Below are 16,287 nucleotides of genomic sequence, written 5' to 3' on the forward strand. Positions count from 1 at the left end.
CATGAACCACCAGGTGTCGGCTGAAATATCTGTCTTCCATCAACTTCTGAAGTGATCAAAGCCAGGCTTGCAGTAAAAAGGGACAAAAATGGGTGGGACAAAAATGCTCCCAGAGAACACTTGCGGTGTCAAAGTGCCTCAAAAGTTATCATGGAGCTCTATGATTGAGATAATACAGGACAACGGTGAGTTAGAACTTCAGGAAATAATGTGATGTTGATGGTATCCTTTATTATTGTGTGAACTGGGAGCTGCTAGATCCAGGCTTCAGGCCAGATTCTTCCCTTCAAGTGTGGGTCCCTTTCCTCCTTGCCAGCAGAGCACTCCCACTGCACAGTCATCTGCTGTCTGTCTTCTTCTGAGTCCATACTGTACAAGGCGAGAGGATGTTCCATCTCATTCTGGTAATTGCCTGTGTGCTTGGAGAGTGGAGGCAAATAGACAGTGACTTCAGGCCTGGAGGAGGAGCAGGCCTTGGAGGCTGTGGGTCCTTTGCATGGTTGAGACAAGGGTGCCACTGTGGTCTAAACCGTGGAGCCTCTTGGTCATTTTAATACCAGGGAACAGTTTAGTGTGGTCCAATACAGTGGTACCTCTAAGTTACGAACTTAATTCGTTCCGGAGTTCCGTTCTTAACCTGAAACTGTTCTTAACTGGAGGCGTGCTTTCGCTAATGAGTCCTCCTGCTGCCACTGCGCCGCCGGCACACGATTTCCGTTCTCATCCTGGGCCAAAGTTCTCAACTCGAGGTAACTCTTCCAGGTTAGCGGAGTTTGTAACCCGAAGCGTTTGTAACCTGAGGCGTTTGTAGCTCGAGGTACCACTGTAGTTCAGTAAGGCTCATTTTTGCCCACAACTCATACCAAGCAACAGAGTCACCCACAAACTTTTCAGATTTGTAAAGTTCCTGGATGGAATTGACATGGGCTTGAAAGTTTTGTTATTCCGCCCCCCCCCCCCCCCGCAGTCCAGCTCCATGGATTTTTCTCTCACCCTCTGTGCAAGTTTATCTCCCACCCTTGCCTTTATAGTAGACAAAAGCATGTTTAAAAAGCACATGGTTCAAGTTTGGCCCTAAGGGGACATAGGATTTCTGCCTTAGGGTGCTGCCAGAAGGGTGTTTATTGTAGGATATCTGCTTCTCTAATATACATTGTTTTTACAGAGTCCACACAACAGTGCATGTCCTGTAACTTTTAACACCATTCAAAGTTTGTTTTGTTTTGTTCTTGTTTTGTCCTGGTTTTGTTGTTTTGCAGCACAATAACATTGGTGTTAAACAGATAAAAAGTTGACTACTGACAAAGTAACATACTCCTCTGCCTAGTGATGGGCTTTCCTCTGCTTTCCTCCTTTTAGGAACTAGAAAGCCTGTCCGGTCCACGATGCCAAGAAGCTCCGTTCACCAGGTCATAGCTGGAGCCCCATGATCCTTATCCGTAAAAAGCAATTTTAAAATATCCTTTCCAACTCTTGGCATGAAGTGGCTCCGAGGGTGGAGCTATGCTGATGAAGGGGTGGGGCTATGTAAATAAGCCCCCCTTCTCAGTGGCAATTGTGTTCTGCGCTGAACAAAGTACAGTGGTACCTCGGGTTAAGTACTTAATTCGTTCTGGAGGTCCGTTCTTAACCTGAAACTGTTCTTAATCTGAAGCACCACTTTAGCTAATGGGGCCTCCTGCTGCTGCCGCGCTGCCGGAGCACAATTTCTGTTCTCATCCTGAAGCAAAGTTCTTAACCTGAGGTACTATTTCTGGGTTAGCAGAGTCTGTAACCTGAAGCGCATGTAACCCGAGGTACCACTGTAGATAGGCTGCAAATCTGCAACAGCCTCAAGGAGACAAAACTTTACCCTCAGCCTAGACACCAGGGATTTTGAATGCTTTGGAACAGTCAAAGCAGCTTTTTACTTCCCTCCATGAAAGCAGATGGCTATCAATTTCTCCTATGGGGGAAAAATAAAACATTGCACTTGGAAACAATCTGGCAGAGGGGGCAAAATCCACCTTCCAATCCTGGCTCGGAATGGCCTGCCTTCCTACGTGCATGTATGGAATGCATAATTCTTTTTACCTAGCTGTGCCTGCAATCATGTCCAAGAATTATTTTCCTGTGATAGGCACACACTTGTTAACCATCTAGTGCCTCCCTGCTTGCATCAAGCCTTGCCTGTTTTGAGAAAACGGAGGACTGGTTGGTATTCTGTAACTTTCCCAGCCTGCTTTGTTTTAAGCTTCTTTGGCTTCTACCAGCTTGATTTGTATTTATATCCAGGCATGGTAGTCACCGCATGAATGCGTATTAATTATACACAAACGACAAATGCTCTTTACACATCGTCCCTCTTTTCTGCTGCTGTACCTTGTCCCATCCCAGAACCTTGAAGGAATTCTGGGAGCTGCTGCTCTTCAGAAATCATGTGCCACATAGGAAGACATACTCACTGGCAATATTTACAGTTTTCCTCCACACATACCCTCCCCATCCAAATGATGAATGTCGCTTTCTAAAAAAAATAAACAGAAGTGAGTTCTGCAACATGCGGCGAAACATCGCACAAGGATAGCAGAGGCGTGTTTTCGTTTTTAAGTATGGCTGGCTCTACTGAATGACTCAGGTCTCAGTGAAGAATAAAGATTATCGTTATCGTATCGTATAATGCTTATACCAAAGTACAAGACCACTCGTAGGCTTTTTCTCTCTTCTAACCAATATACAAGGGTGGATTTTGGTAATATGGCGCCCTGGGAAAGGACAAAATTTGGTGCCCCCCTAACTTTGAGTAGGTACCCATATAAATATAGGCTTTTATTACTATTTTTTTGTGGTGCCTTGGTTTGGCACTCTGTGCAGGGGAACTGCCTGCATGGCCCTAACTCCAGCGCTGTAAATATTTCAGAATGCCGCTGCCTATTCCTGGATGGTAAGCTTTTCCTTACTCACCCTGCTTGAACCTGTGGTTCCGTAAGCTCCAGACTGGGCATTCTTCAACAACAACAACAACAAAAACAACACCACAAATTGTCATTGTCCCATACAGAACAACGAAATTGAAAAAATCTACACCAGACATTCAAAAACCAACAAGCCTGCTATCCCAGCTATTCCGGCCTGGTTAGCCCCCTAAAAACTCTGATACCCCATAATTAAATACAATATATTCCCATAGAGACTACCTTACGCTGCGTTTAAAGCCAAAATCACATTTGAATAGAAACTGTTTCTCAGGCTGCTAGTCCTAGTCTTTATAACACTGTACCTTCTTCCAGAAGGCAGAAGGTGTAAGAGATCATTTCCGGGGTGAGCACTATCCTGCACTATCTCTGAAACTTTCTTATGGCACCTGGAAGCATAGATTTGATCCAAGATGGGAAGAGTACACCCAATTATTCTCTTTACAACCCTGGACAGCATTGTTTTTCCCCTGACTGTTCTGAGGCATGTGGCCATAGCAAAGGCTAAGGCTGTGTACACACTATAACTTTAAAGCGCATTAAAAAGCACCTTCTTTCCCTCAAAGAATTCTGGCCATTGTAGTTTGCCCTTCAAAGAGTTAAACTCATCAACCCTTAAGAGACCAGAAATCCTAGAATTCTTTGAGGAAAAGAAGGTGCTTCCAATGTGGTTGTGTGGGGGGAATGCGATCTGCTTGTGCGATGGGACTGCAGCCATCCACATCCCCTCGATCTTCTCTGAAAGGATGGGGGAACCTCCAGAACAGGTTTAAGTGGGGCAAAGCAGAATGGGGAGGGAAGTCTCAATGTGTGCAAGCATGCACCACTTAGGGCTACACTGAATTCATCCCATAAGTGTGTTTCCCAGACATGTGTCTAATTAAGGGAAATCTATTTCTGACAATAAGATCGCTTTGCTTCTTTCCTGTAGTAGTCTTAGTGTTTTAATATTTTTCGTCCTCAGATTCCTCGCGTAACTTACCCGTGTTCTCCTTCAGAGTGGAGAACGTTCCAGCCCGTGGTCACCTTTGTCCAGCCCAGAATAGTTGAGCAGCCTGATGCAGCTAGCTTGAAGAAGCAATGCCCGTATCGGAAGAAGCTGGAAAAGCAGAAGAAAAAGGCCCTGAAGAAAAGGTAAGATATAGGACACTGAGTTTCTAAGTCTACAAGCCTGACTTGAAGTAATAAATGAATACTCCTTTAAGCTAAATCTCCAAGCTTTGCTGCTTGGAGCGCAAAGGATTCAGGCTATTCTATGCTGGTGCTAACACTGGTGTTAAACTGACTATTTAATGGGCTGCCTGGTCCAAACAAAAACAAAGCAGATCAAACAATACTGCAAATTCAAGCAAGAGCGCAAATGCAGAAACAATGCAAAATACACAATTTAAAGCAACACCATCACATTTTCTGGCCCTTTGTAGTCTTCAGGAAAGATACTTGAGTAAAGATATCCGGTAAATATATTTGCAAGATATTGGCAAAACAAAATGGAAATTCTCTCTTAGACCAACCTGATTGTCTTATAAATGTAAGTTAACAGAATAATGAAAGGAACAAGCCCACAAAGGAAAATAATCTTAACTTCTTTGGACAGGGAGTTTCACATACAGCCGTGTTTGTCTGCTTCCTCCAGCATCCAGTAGGTGGTAATAGCATATCACAGATTGTTCATCTTTGTCTACCGAGTCAATCTGAGACTTTTTAGGTGCTGAAATTGCCCTTTAGCAGAGCAAATTGAACTGTCTGTGTGGGACTCGCCTCACTGATTTCATCCACCTTTTGGATTCAGTTGGCTTCTCAGACATGAATAGCAATGGAACAAAATTTTATTATTTAATGCACCAACGTTTTATTATTTAATGCACCAAAATTTTATTATTTAATGCACCAAAATTTTATTATTTAATGCACCAAATACACGGGGGGGGGGGGGGAGAGGATGATTCACATACAAGTATATTGTATGCGCTTTTCAGAGTTAAATTTCATATGTTCAGTATTGCCCAGGTGTTTGCAAGCCACTTGCATTTTTTTTAACAATCTCTCATGTCTCATCAGCTTGGGAAATGAACAGTTACGTACCAGACCCTCCAAGTGTCCCTATTTTCCAGGGATGTCCCTGATTTAGAGAAGCGATCCCAGTTTCTGATTTCATCCTGGAATGTCCCACTTTTTCTTAGGATGTTCCTCTTTTCATTGGTGAAATGGAAAATAGGGACCCTTGGAGGGTCTACAGTTATTGCAGTGCCTACTTGCCTTTAGGGCTAATTGATGTGGTGGTTTCTTATTTACTACAGTGGTTGTTATTTACTACATTTTGAAATAATAATAATAATTGTTATTATTTCTACCCTGCCCATCTGGTTGGGTTTCCCCAGCCACTCTGGGTAGCTTCCAGCACATACAAAAACACAGTGCTTTTTTTCCTTAAAGAAATGTTTAGGGGTACTCTCATTTTCCTACTCATATTGAAATACTGCCCTTCAATGAGGCCAAACTTAGATTCACAAAATGTTTAGGGGTACATGCGTACCCCTGTGTCCCCCCCCCAAAAAAGCACTGTAAAAACATAATAAAATGTTGAACACTGAAAACATCCCAATACAGAGCTGCCTTCAGGCGTCTTCTAAAAGTTGTGCAGATCTTTATCTCCTTGACATCTGATGGGGGGTTTCCACAGGGAGGGTGCCACTGCCAAGAAGGCCCTCTGGCTGGTTAATGATTAATACAGCCTCTTTCCTCTTCCAGGGATATATTTCTGTCTGTCCCATGGACAGTTTGCATGACATGAAAATCAGGGTTACCCCACGTTTTGAGAATCTTCTGCCTTCGTAGTACAATCAAAGTAATGACAAAACTGCATCTCCCCAGCGTAACTGAAGGACTTTCTTGTACAGTGTGGATTTATATTGCACTAGATGCCTTTGCTCGTTTTTATTCCTGCAGTGTTAACACTCTCAGCGAGTGCATTAACCAAATTTTAAACAGCCCATCACGGTGTCTTTTCTCTTGCTCAGGTCTGACTTTTCCCTCTCCAAGTATGTCAAGTTAGCAAGGATTAAAGAGAAAGAGAACTTCAATGAGAAGGAAAATTTGAATCCAGAAAGGCTCAAGGTCAGAAGCCAAAGGTTATGGTTTGCAACAGGGACATCTGCCAAGAACGGATTTAAGAATTAATTGTAGATTAATTGTTGCATGCTTTTTACTCATGGATCAGGGCAGGGATGAGGAAAGTTTTGTTGTGTGTGCCTCATTGCCAGTTTGAAATATGTAAATTGGCAAACATGGAGGAGGCCCATTCTTCATCCCATTCAGATGGACACATGGTGCAATTTATATTGTTTTATGGGTATGGGGAGCTCTTCTTGTTTTCTTCATACTCTTATCTGTAAAAAAGGCTCTTTTTGTGAAGGCTGAATTCATATACATGGCTCACTACTGTCAGTGGGACTTTACTACCTATCACTAAAACAGCCATTTTATTTATTTTCTACCATCACAACAATCCTATGCATTATGAAGTGTCACTATTATTTCCATTTTACAGGTGTGGGACTGAGGCAAAGAGGCAATGATTAATGTCACACGCTGAATCTATGACAGAGGTGTACTCACTTACTCTCTATCTCCCTAACTGGCACTAGAAGATAATCAGTTAAAACTCACTGGCCTTAGTGGGACTTAATGGTGTGGCTAGCTAGGCAAAGCAAGCTAGCCAAAGCTTTTTAGCACCCTTTACAAGAGAGTTGTAATACATCATTGGAATTTTAACACTTTTAATACAGCGCTCTCTCTCTCTCTCTTGCTCTCTCTGTGTATGTATGTGTGTGAGTAATTTTTATTTTGTGTGCTTGCAGGCTCTCATAAACTATTTAGATTCTCCTGTGGAACTTGAGCAACTCTATGCAGCTCAGGTAAAGTTAAGACTTCTTATCTGTTTATTTTTGAGCTTGGAAAAGCCTTTTGAAAGGCTTGTTGTTGTTGTTGCTGTTGTTGTTGTTCTCCCCTTCCAGATTTCCTTTAATATATGAGCGCTATCTGCTTTTAAAAGAAACACAACAAAAAGCAACAAAGCTAAGATTATCAGAATTTCAAAAGCGTGCCAAGCGTTCCGGGTCAGAAATCACATTGCAGATTAAGTCCTTTTACTGGTTAAACTTTGGAACTCACTGATGATGGCCACCAGCTTGAATGACATTAAAAGACTTTAAAAGAGAATTAGATAAATTCATGCAGGATAAGGCAACCAAGGGCTGCTAGCCATCATGACTGTGCTTTGTCTCCACAGTCAGACACAGTATGCTTCTGAGTATCAGTTGCTGGAAAGTGCAGGCAGGATGGGTCATTGGCCTGATCCAACAGGCCCTTCCTTTTTACATTAGAGGTCAGGAATTACAGTGGTACCTCGATTCTCGAATATAATCCGTTCCAGAGGACCATTTGACTTCCAAAATGTTCAAAAACTGAGGCGCAAAGGGCTGGCTGCAAATTTAATTGGAAAAATTGAAAAACACACAGCAGAAGCCGTTAGACTTCCGAGACTCGTTCAAAAACAGAAGCAATTACTTCTGGGTTTTTGACGTTCAAAAATTGAATTGTTCGTCTTCCAAGATGCTCGAAAACCGAAGTACCACTGTATTTCCCATGGAAAGACACTGCGGTCCCATGTAAAAATTCAGATCCATGTGCCTATCAAATGTGTAGGCCTTCTAGGAAAGGGCCATTGTCCATTGATAACAAATATTCAGAAGCCCCCAAGTTCAGTCCCTCTCATCTCCAGGAAAGACTCAGAATGTCTCCTCTTTGAAACCCCAGAAAACCTCTGTATAGAAAATACTGAGCTAGGTGGACCAGTGCTCCAACTCATTATAAAGTGATTCCTATTAACCTTATTCCTGCTATACAGAGTTCTGCGTACCCTAGGGATGCTTATTTATTTATTCTGGGTCAAGTTCGGAAAACCGGTTTGGAGGAATACAGAGGTGGCAAAGACCATTATTGGGGAAGCGAGGACCTTCATCTATTGGCCATGTTTACGTGTTACACTCAGTCGTCGGTGTAGGGGTGGTAACATCTGATAAAGCCACTGTTATTTGTGTGCTTGCTTCTTTAAATTCTGCTAAGCTATAGAAGTGATGCAGCAGAAATAGAGCAAAGTACTTAATTCATTCCAAAGGTCCATTCTTAACCTGAAACTGTTCTTAACCTGAAGCACCACTTTAGCTAATGGGGCCTCCTGCTGCTAAGCACGATTTCTGTTCTCATCCTGAAGCAAAGTTCTTAACCCAAGGTACTATTTCTGGGTTAGCGGAGTCTGTAACCTGAAGTGTCTGTAACCTGAAGCGTATGTAACCCGAGGTACCACTGTAGTGGGTGATGAATGCCTTTTGTTCGAAGATGTGGTGGACCAGAGAAAGCAATTGAGTGCGGGTCAGCTGTGTGCCTTTTCAAAGCCTCTCCAGAAAGCAGTCTTGTAGTTTGTAGTGCATTTATATTTTTCAAGGCAGAAACAAATCTCTCTGCAGTTTCCTGCAGGAATTGGGAGAAGCCACCCTGGTGATTACAGTATTCTGATTTCTCTGCCTGTCTTCCTAGGCCCTTGGACAACTTGGGGTTGCTGAGGAATCTGTCACATCTGCCCTTTTTAATACTGTAAGTAGAATCCCCATGGACTCTTGCCATCTTGTGATGGGCATTTGCAGACTTTTCTAACTAGATACTAAATGGGGCATTTGGCTAGTGCTTATATGAATCTCCCTCATACTCAGTAACATCTGGGAGGGAGGAGTGTATGGGAATGTGATATCATTGTGTGACCCCCCCCCCCCCATGTCAGTTCACCAACTGCTACATGCAGGAGCAGTGAATTCTTGAATGTGGTAGAATCTCATTACGCATTTCCTTTAACAGCTGTTTCTGGGGATACACATGAGGAGACGTGGGTCAGTGGCAGCCCTGCATCTCCTATAACATCTAGTTAGGTAAAGGTAAAGGGACTCCTGACCGTTAGGTCCAGTCACGGATAACTCTGGGGCTGCAGCGCTCATCTCGCTTTACTTGCTGAGGGAGCTGGTGTACAGCTTCCAAGCCATGTGGCCAGCATGGTGAACCAGAGCAGCGCACGGAAATGCCGTTTACCTTCCCACTGGAGCGGTACCTATTTCTCTACTTGCACTTCGTGCTTGCGAACTGCTAGGTTGGCAGGAGCAGGGACCGAGCAACAGGAGCTCACCCCGTCGCGGAGATTTGAAGCGCTGAACTTCTGATTGGGAAACCCTAGGCTCTGTGGTTTAACCCACAGCTCCACCCGCGTCCCACCCTGCTAAGTCATCATATCTCACCATTGGCAATGGCATAGCCCACAAGGGAAGTGGGTATGTGTGTGACTCTTCTGAGGTTAAATATAGAGCCCCTTGTAACTGTGGACTGGAGCAAGACTCACCATAGTTATTGCTGGGGAAAGTTTTCCTACGATATTAAGAACTTGTTGGGGCTGGAGGGAATTTGCCTTACCATGCAGCATATGACCATTCCCAATTAATTTATAGGTATTAGCTTTTCACGTGCCTCCTCTGTGCTTATGGTATATATACAATCTTGGATCAAGCAGTGGCCTGGTGAGTGGGCAGGCAGGCAGGGTGCTTGGCTTTGGTCTTTCGAACCCTTCCACTTCTATTCTGTGCACCTGTGATATGCTTAGATGTTCATGCATGTATAAGTAAATGGTTTCCAGCTGGCCTGCCATTAGTACTTATTCTCTCAGTTCCAGGAATGCAACAGCTTGCCTTTGCAGTATGAAGCAGCCCGGTCACTGGCTTTGCTAGGTGAGTGACATTTCGCCTCTGATCATTATCTACACAACACAAGATGTTCAGCACAGTTTGAAGCCAACTTGTTTGGACAACCATCGTTAGCGCTGGCCATGCCCCGGTTTGGACAGAAAAACAAACCAGAGTTAGATGGACTTGAGCTCTTTTCTTCCTTCTTCCTTCTGGTGTGGCTAATTTTCTATAATTAGTCACAGAGGAATGCTCCTTGGTGCATTTATAGCAATCCTCGTGTATTATAGGTCTTGTCACATGCAAGCAGAGGAGGGTTTTTTCCTCCCCCTCAGCTTTCTTTTGCACATTTCACTCTTGTGGCAGAATTGTAAAAGGTGACTTCCGGTCCCCTCTGTTACAGGGATATAACCATTTGAGATCCCTGTGTGGGCTGATATTTCAGATGACTTTCTGTTGGATTTGAATGTTTTGATTGCTTAGAACCCCCGGTCAAATTTTTTAGACACACGCGGACTTTGATTGAATTGGAGACTTCTATTTCCTGATGGACTTCAGAGTGAGATTAAGGAATGAATCCTTGAACTGGGAGTAAGTCCAACTGAAATTAGTAGAATTTGTTTTCAGATAAACACACAGGCTGCAAATTGCCCAGTGATCTTTTTCAGAATGCCTTTGAAGACTGAAATCACATCTGTAAGCAAGATTTGAGCCAAGGTTCAGCCTTACAAACTTCTTTTGGATACCGCAGCTCAGCCTGGAATATCTGATGTATTAATAACCAATCATAATAATAAGCAGCCTAATTTCACTTTTTGTTTGCTAAAGAGTATCAACATCCATCCTCTCAAGCTGGCAAGCAGGTGTCGGTTTGGTATTTCTGTTTTTAAAGGGAAAGAAATATTCTGTCTAGAATATATATCCTCAGAATTGTTTTGCCTTGCAATGTGCTTCCCCTCCATTGTCACTGAACTCTTGTGCTTGAATTTATTTGTTTATCTTTGCTCTAATTGTATTTTTATTGCTTTGCGTTTTTATTTTGAATATGTTTATGTATGCCCGCAGAGAACTACAGTTAAGAGGTGGCAAATACTGCCGGTAATTAAATAAAACTTCCTGGGAGTTTTGCTTTCCCCTTTGATCACTGCCTCTCGATTCTCTGGAGCAGGTTGCCTAGATACCTCTGTAGTGAAAATGCTAATTAGACACCTAAAGGATGCGAGTCTGAATCGGAGAGAAGATACACTGAGTGCGTTGAAGGTATCCCTGCAGGCATGGTCAATGACACCTGAACTTGAGGTAATATGTGGGGCTGTATTACAGATAGACATGTCCTCTGCCAGTCTCTTCTCTTTCTGGGCCTATTTAAACAGCTTTCAGATCACTGTTGCACCTAATGCAGCTGCTCTCTTTCCCTAGTGGTATTGGATAGGTGCCCGGTCCAGTTTAATCCGAAATCTGCGACGGTTGGTGAACCTACAAGATCCCATGGACAGCGTAGCATTCGACGCAGCCCTTTGCTTAGGGTACCTGGACAAGTATAATCCAATCGCACAAGAGACCATGTTCATGTGCTTGTCCCAGGACGACTGCCAGAGGAAAATTCAGGTGGGGCTGTTACATAAATGGACAGAGAGATATGAGTTGTGCTTTGTGGTCCGAATACCTCTGTGAAGTGAGTCCCTGAGAAATATTTGCCCCAGGATAATCACAGGGGAAAGGAGAAACAAAACTTGTTATGTATTCTACCTTCTCACAGGCCAGAGGGCGAAGTTGCAGTTATTGCTCATTCCCCCTATTTAAGAGAATATAAAAATGCACATTTATCAGCCACCTCCCCCAGTTTGCTTCCCTTTTCCTTAGCTAGTCATGGCCCTGAGGTGGGAGAAATCTGCTATGCATAATCAAGAACATTTAGCTCAGATCTGTACTGTGGCTGTACCCAATAGTGGATGAAGACCTTTGCGCAAACTGGTCAAGGCATAATCTACAACAGAGATAAAAGCAGCTGTGGCACAGGAGTCAGTGCGAGAGGAGGGAATCAGATTTAGGCTGTAGAGCAGTGTTTCCCAGCCTTTTGTCTCCAGCTGTTTGTGGACTACAACTCCCATCATCCCTAGCAAGCAAGACCAGTGGTCAGGGATGATGGGAATTGTAGACTGAAAAAAAGCTGGAGACCCACGTTTGGGAAACACTGCTGTAGAGCTATGGTGATGGGGTGCTTAGCTTTTTCTAATACCTCATTGACCATATATCATTTATTTGTACATTTGCACATTCTCCATGGAAGCTAGAAGCTTACTTTTTAAAACCTGGTTTGTTTTAAAAAGGCAAGAAGAAAAAGACACAACTTTAGGATTCAGTTGAAAGGATTTAAACTCTAGAAGATCAGATTCCTAATACGCCGTCGGGAGAAGAGTTGGGCAATTGCATTAAGTTGTTTTGGGATCTCCTTTCCTACAGTTTGTCAGGAGTAGTTCAGGGACTGTCGTATCATTTTAATGCTACCTTTAATATTATTTAGTTAAACGAGACTTCTTGGCATGAAGCCCAAATTGTCTTCCTCTCCCCCACACCTTACCCCACTTTGAACACCTGCTCTCACTCCATCCATGTCTTCCTCTTCTAGGCTTTGGTCATGCTGGTAAAGCAGATGGCCATAGTGGACCCTGTAGTTATCAAAACTGTTATTGAGCAGCTTCAGCGTTCTCCTTTGTACAAGGTGAGCAAATTTTGTACTGTAGAACCCATTCTGTGGTATTGAGCCAGTACAGTGGTACCTCGGGTCAAGTACTTAATTCGTTCCGGAGGTCTGTACTTAACCTGAAACTGTTCTTAATCTGAAGCACCACTTTAGCTAATGGGGCCTCCTGCTGCTGCATGATTTCTGTTCTCATCCTGAAACAAAGTTCTTAACCCGAGGTAATATTTCTGGGTTAGCGGAGTCTGTAACCTGAAGGTACCACTGTATCTCAATTTTGGCTGAATTTCCCTTCCACTCTTTTGCTTGTTCATGGATCCAAAAATTTGCTTACTATTTTCTCTCTACATGCTTTTTCATGGATGAATTTGGCTGAATAGGTTCTTTGCCGGTATATAGATTTGTCTGAGCTTCTCTCTCTCTGTTTAGCTATCTTACAGAATGATTCTATTTATCTATATTTACTCAGAAATAAGTTCCTGGGGGTCAGGGGTCAGCAACCTTTTTCAGCCGTGCGCTGGCCCACCATCCCTCAGACCATATGCCCCACAAATAACCCAGAGATGCATTTTAAATAAAAGGACACATTCTACTCATGTAAAAACACGCTGATTCCCAGACCGTCCATGGGCCGGATTGAGAAGGTGATTGGGCCGCATCCAGCCCACAGGCCTTAGGTTGCCTACCCCTGCTGTGGGTTCAGTGGGACCCCTTCCCAAGGGTTTATGTCTGGAACTTGTTTTTCCTGCACAGTTCTGGGTCATTTCAAATAATAATCTCAATGGAATGGCCTCAGAAATGTGTGTGTTATCTCTACTGAAATGTCAGGGGATAGGGGCATTGCTGCTCCTATCACAAAAGCAACAAGCAGTCTTGTAGTCCCTCAAAGCTAACAAATATATCACGATATATATAAAGCACAAGCTTTTCTGGGCTAGAGTCTACTTCATCCATAACACATGTGTTAGTTTTTAAGTTAAGTTACAAGACCTTATGGTTTTTGCTACAACATACTAACATCACTACCCTTGTGGGGGCTGATAGAATGTCAGTTTGAGGCAGATTTAAAGCAGAGATGGGAAACGGTTGGCCCTCCAGATGTTCAGCTCCCATCAGCCTCAACAGCATGACCAATGGTCAAGGATTACGGCAGCTGTAGTCTAAAAACATCTGGAGGGACACTACAGAGTTCTCAACCCTGCTTTAGGCTGAGACACCATGCCTCTATTTTTCCTGAAACTGCTCACTTCTACATGTTATAATTGGATCTGTGCAACTTCACTTGCTGTTAGTACATGGGGATTTGTCCAAGGCACCAAGCATGTTTGCATTCTCCAGTTCTTTAGGCTAGTGCTTCTCCCAGAACTCCTTGAACATGATTTCCTTTTTAAACAACAACAAAGGGGCATATTTAGCCTAAGAGAATCCCCACTGAACTTGAAATCACCTTCCTAGAATGTTATGGGAACAGCCCAAGATGCATGATTGAATCAAGGGTTTGCATTTGATGCCGCAAGAATTGTGATCTATGCAAAGTGCAGAAACAGCTAAGACCACCATCTTTGTGCACCCTCAATTAGAGATTTGTTTCTGAGAAAAATCAGGTTTGTTTCTGAGAACAATATGCATGGGATTGGGTTACAAGTATTGTATTCTTTTTTTCAAGGACTTCCTATCACTGGATTTCCCTCCTTCCATTGTTCCATTTGTTCATGTTCTCAGTAGTTTAAAAGTTTTGTCTGTGTTGCAGATGCAGCTTGAGAAGAAGAGGTGGTATGGGGAAACTGTCTTTAGAGTTAACGGGCTAGAAGGAAAACATAAATAAGCAGATTTTTATTTCTCATATAAGCACAAAGTAACATGGATCTTAGGGACGCGGGTGGCGCTGTGGGTTAAACCACAGAGCCTAGGACTTTCCGATCAAAAAGTTGGCGGTTCGAATCCCCGTGACGGGGTGAGCTCCCGTTGCTCGGTCCCTGCTCCTGCCAATCTAGCAGTTCAAAAGCACGTCAAAGTGTAAGTAGATAAATAGGTACCGCTCTGGTGGGAAGGTAAACGGCGTTTCCATGCGCTGCTCTGGTTCACCAGAAGTGGCTTGGTCATGCTGGCCACATGACCCGGAAGCTGTATGCCGGCTCCCTCGGCCAATAAAGCGAGATGAGTGCCTCAACCCCAGAGTCGGTCACGACTGGACCTAATGGTCAGGAGTCCCTTTACCTTTACCTAACATGGATCTTGCCTGCCTTTGACAATGCATGCCTTTGGACGGGCATCATGAACAAAAGCTTTTAGCTTTTCCTATATCCTATGAAGTTTATTTTGTTTACCCCTTTAAGTTTCTTCTTCTTTTTCTTTGTGTTGTAACAGCTTTTGTAAGCTTTGAAAATCAGTAAAACATAACTAGAAAAGAAGTGGTGGGGACTCGTGAATAGTGGAAGAAAGAGTGGCAGGATGAAGAGCAGGTTGAAGGGACAGTCTGTTGAAATACCACAAGCACATGAGGTTTGTTAAATGGATAGCTTATGTCCTCTTTTTTGCCTCTTTACCCTCAGCATCGTGTTGACGCTGCAAGACTGCTGGCCACCATAGGGCTCGAAATCATCCAAGAGGAAGGCTTGGAGGAGGAAGTGTTCAATGTGCTTCTGGAGAAGTTGTCCGAGGAACCTTTTCTGGTGATGTTGAACTTTTCAAAGCTGCCCCTTTGGTTTTTCAGTTTTGCGAACTAGTTCTGCCTTGCCTTTTAAAATACCCAAATTCTCTAGTTCTTCATCATGTCCTATTCCATTCAGATGCCATCTGTGCCTAAGCAACGGATGTCAAAAATGTACACACCTCAGCTTATGTTTTTGAATCATATAGAAGCTAGTTTGAGGGCAAGTGCACCACACACAAGTATTTCTCAAGAAACTACAGAATACATATGGATTGTGGCTAACATAATGTGCACTCTGCTTCATATACCAGTGGTGGGAGCACACTGGGGTTGAAGTAAACAGCAATTTGTACACAGCCTGAGTTATCCACAGAATTCAAACTGAGAAACTATGGTTAATGGTGTTGGTTCAAGGAAACAACAGGTATAAAAGCAGAATTCCTAGATGCCAATATCAGGTTTGTGTCTCATCCTTCACCCAGGTTGTGAGGCAGGCTGTTGCCTCAACTGTTGAAGAACTGAACATAAAGAAGCGAGTCTGGGACATAGTGGAGAAGTAAGCTGCAAGATAAGGCAACGATTCAATGTATATTCCATTTTTTTCCTTCAGTGAGAGAGACCCTAAAGGTGGCTGCAACTTTCACAGTTCTCAACTACAGGGGTCAAACTGCCGAAAGTGCCACCTGGTGTGAGGCTGTGTTCACCCCGTAAAAGCACATTTTCCCCCTCCCAAAAAACCCGGGAACTGGAATTTTGTTAAGGGTTCTGGAAATTGTAGCTCTCCATGTGCTAAACTGCAGTTCCCAGGATTCTGGAAGGGGGTGCTTTAATTGTATTGTGTGTATGCAACCTGGGTGCAAAAGGAGCTATAGGGCTGCACCCGCCTACACACTTTACAGAACCCAGCATTTGAACCATAATTTCATGGACTAGAATCCACATTCTTAAGGCTCATGAAATCTCATATTGTCTTAAACTGCATACAGATGATTATTAGAGAGTTTTTTTAAAAAATTATAACAAAGTTACTGCAGGACTTATACACCTTTAAAGGCAATTCCCAGTTGGAAGGAGCAGCGGCGGAGCAAGCCGAGCGGGCGCCTGGGGCGGCGCGCATGCCCTGTGCCCAGGGGCAGGGCCAGCCAACCGTGGGGCGAGCTGAGCCGGGGTAGGACAGTCTGTGGGGCCTCTGAGGAG

General features: G+C 43.6%; 2 protein-coding genes across 5 annotated transcripts in view; one reads left to right on the forward strand and one right to left on the reverse strand.

The window, feature by feature from the left end:
- HEATR9 (HEAT repeat containing 9) overlaps window positions 1-16,287 on the forward strand; it is a 22,599-nt gene continuing 6,312 nt past the window's right edge. Inside the window, exons 1-12 of one of the 4 annotated variants that reach the window (XM_081850806.1) lie at window positions 5-185; window positions 1,360-1,409; window positions 3,919-4,088; window positions 5,975-6,071; window positions 6,815-6,871; window positions 8,553-8,609; window positions 9,721-9,781; window positions 10,905-11,035; window positions 11,156-11,344; window positions 12,366-12,458; window positions 14,990-15,109; window positions 15,573-15,646. In XM_081850806.1, coding sequence (XP_081706932.1) covers window positions 89-185; window positions 1,360-1,409; window positions 3,919-4,088; window positions 5,975-6,071; window positions 6,815-6,871; window positions 8,553-8,609; window positions 9,721-9,781; window positions 10,905-11,035; window positions 11,156-11,344; window positions 12,366-12,458; window positions 14,990-15,109; window positions 15,573-15,646 — 1,196 coding nt within the window. In that variant the 5' untranslated portion in view covers window positions 5-88. The other 3 variants (XM_081850807.1, XM_081850808.1, XM_081850809.1) reach the window with 3 other exon arrangements.
- The window catches only part of LOC309335653 (uncharacterized protein), an 18,094-nt gene continuing 15,504 nt past the window's right edge, over window positions 13,698-16,287 (reverse strand). Inside the window, exon 8 of the mRNA XM_081850875.1 lies at window positions 13,698-14,241. Coding sequence (XP_081707001.1) covers window positions 14,164-14,241 — 78 coding nt within the window. The 3' untranslated portion in view covers window positions 13,698-14,163. The remainder of the gene's footprint in view (window positions 14,242-16,287) is intronic.

The sequence above is a fragment of the Podarcis erhardii genome, assembly GCF_964252035.2.
Source record: "Podarcis erhardii genome assembly, chromosome: 2".
NCBI lineage: Eukaryota > Metazoa > Chordata > Lepidosauria > Squamata > Lacertidae > Podarcis > Podarcis erhardii.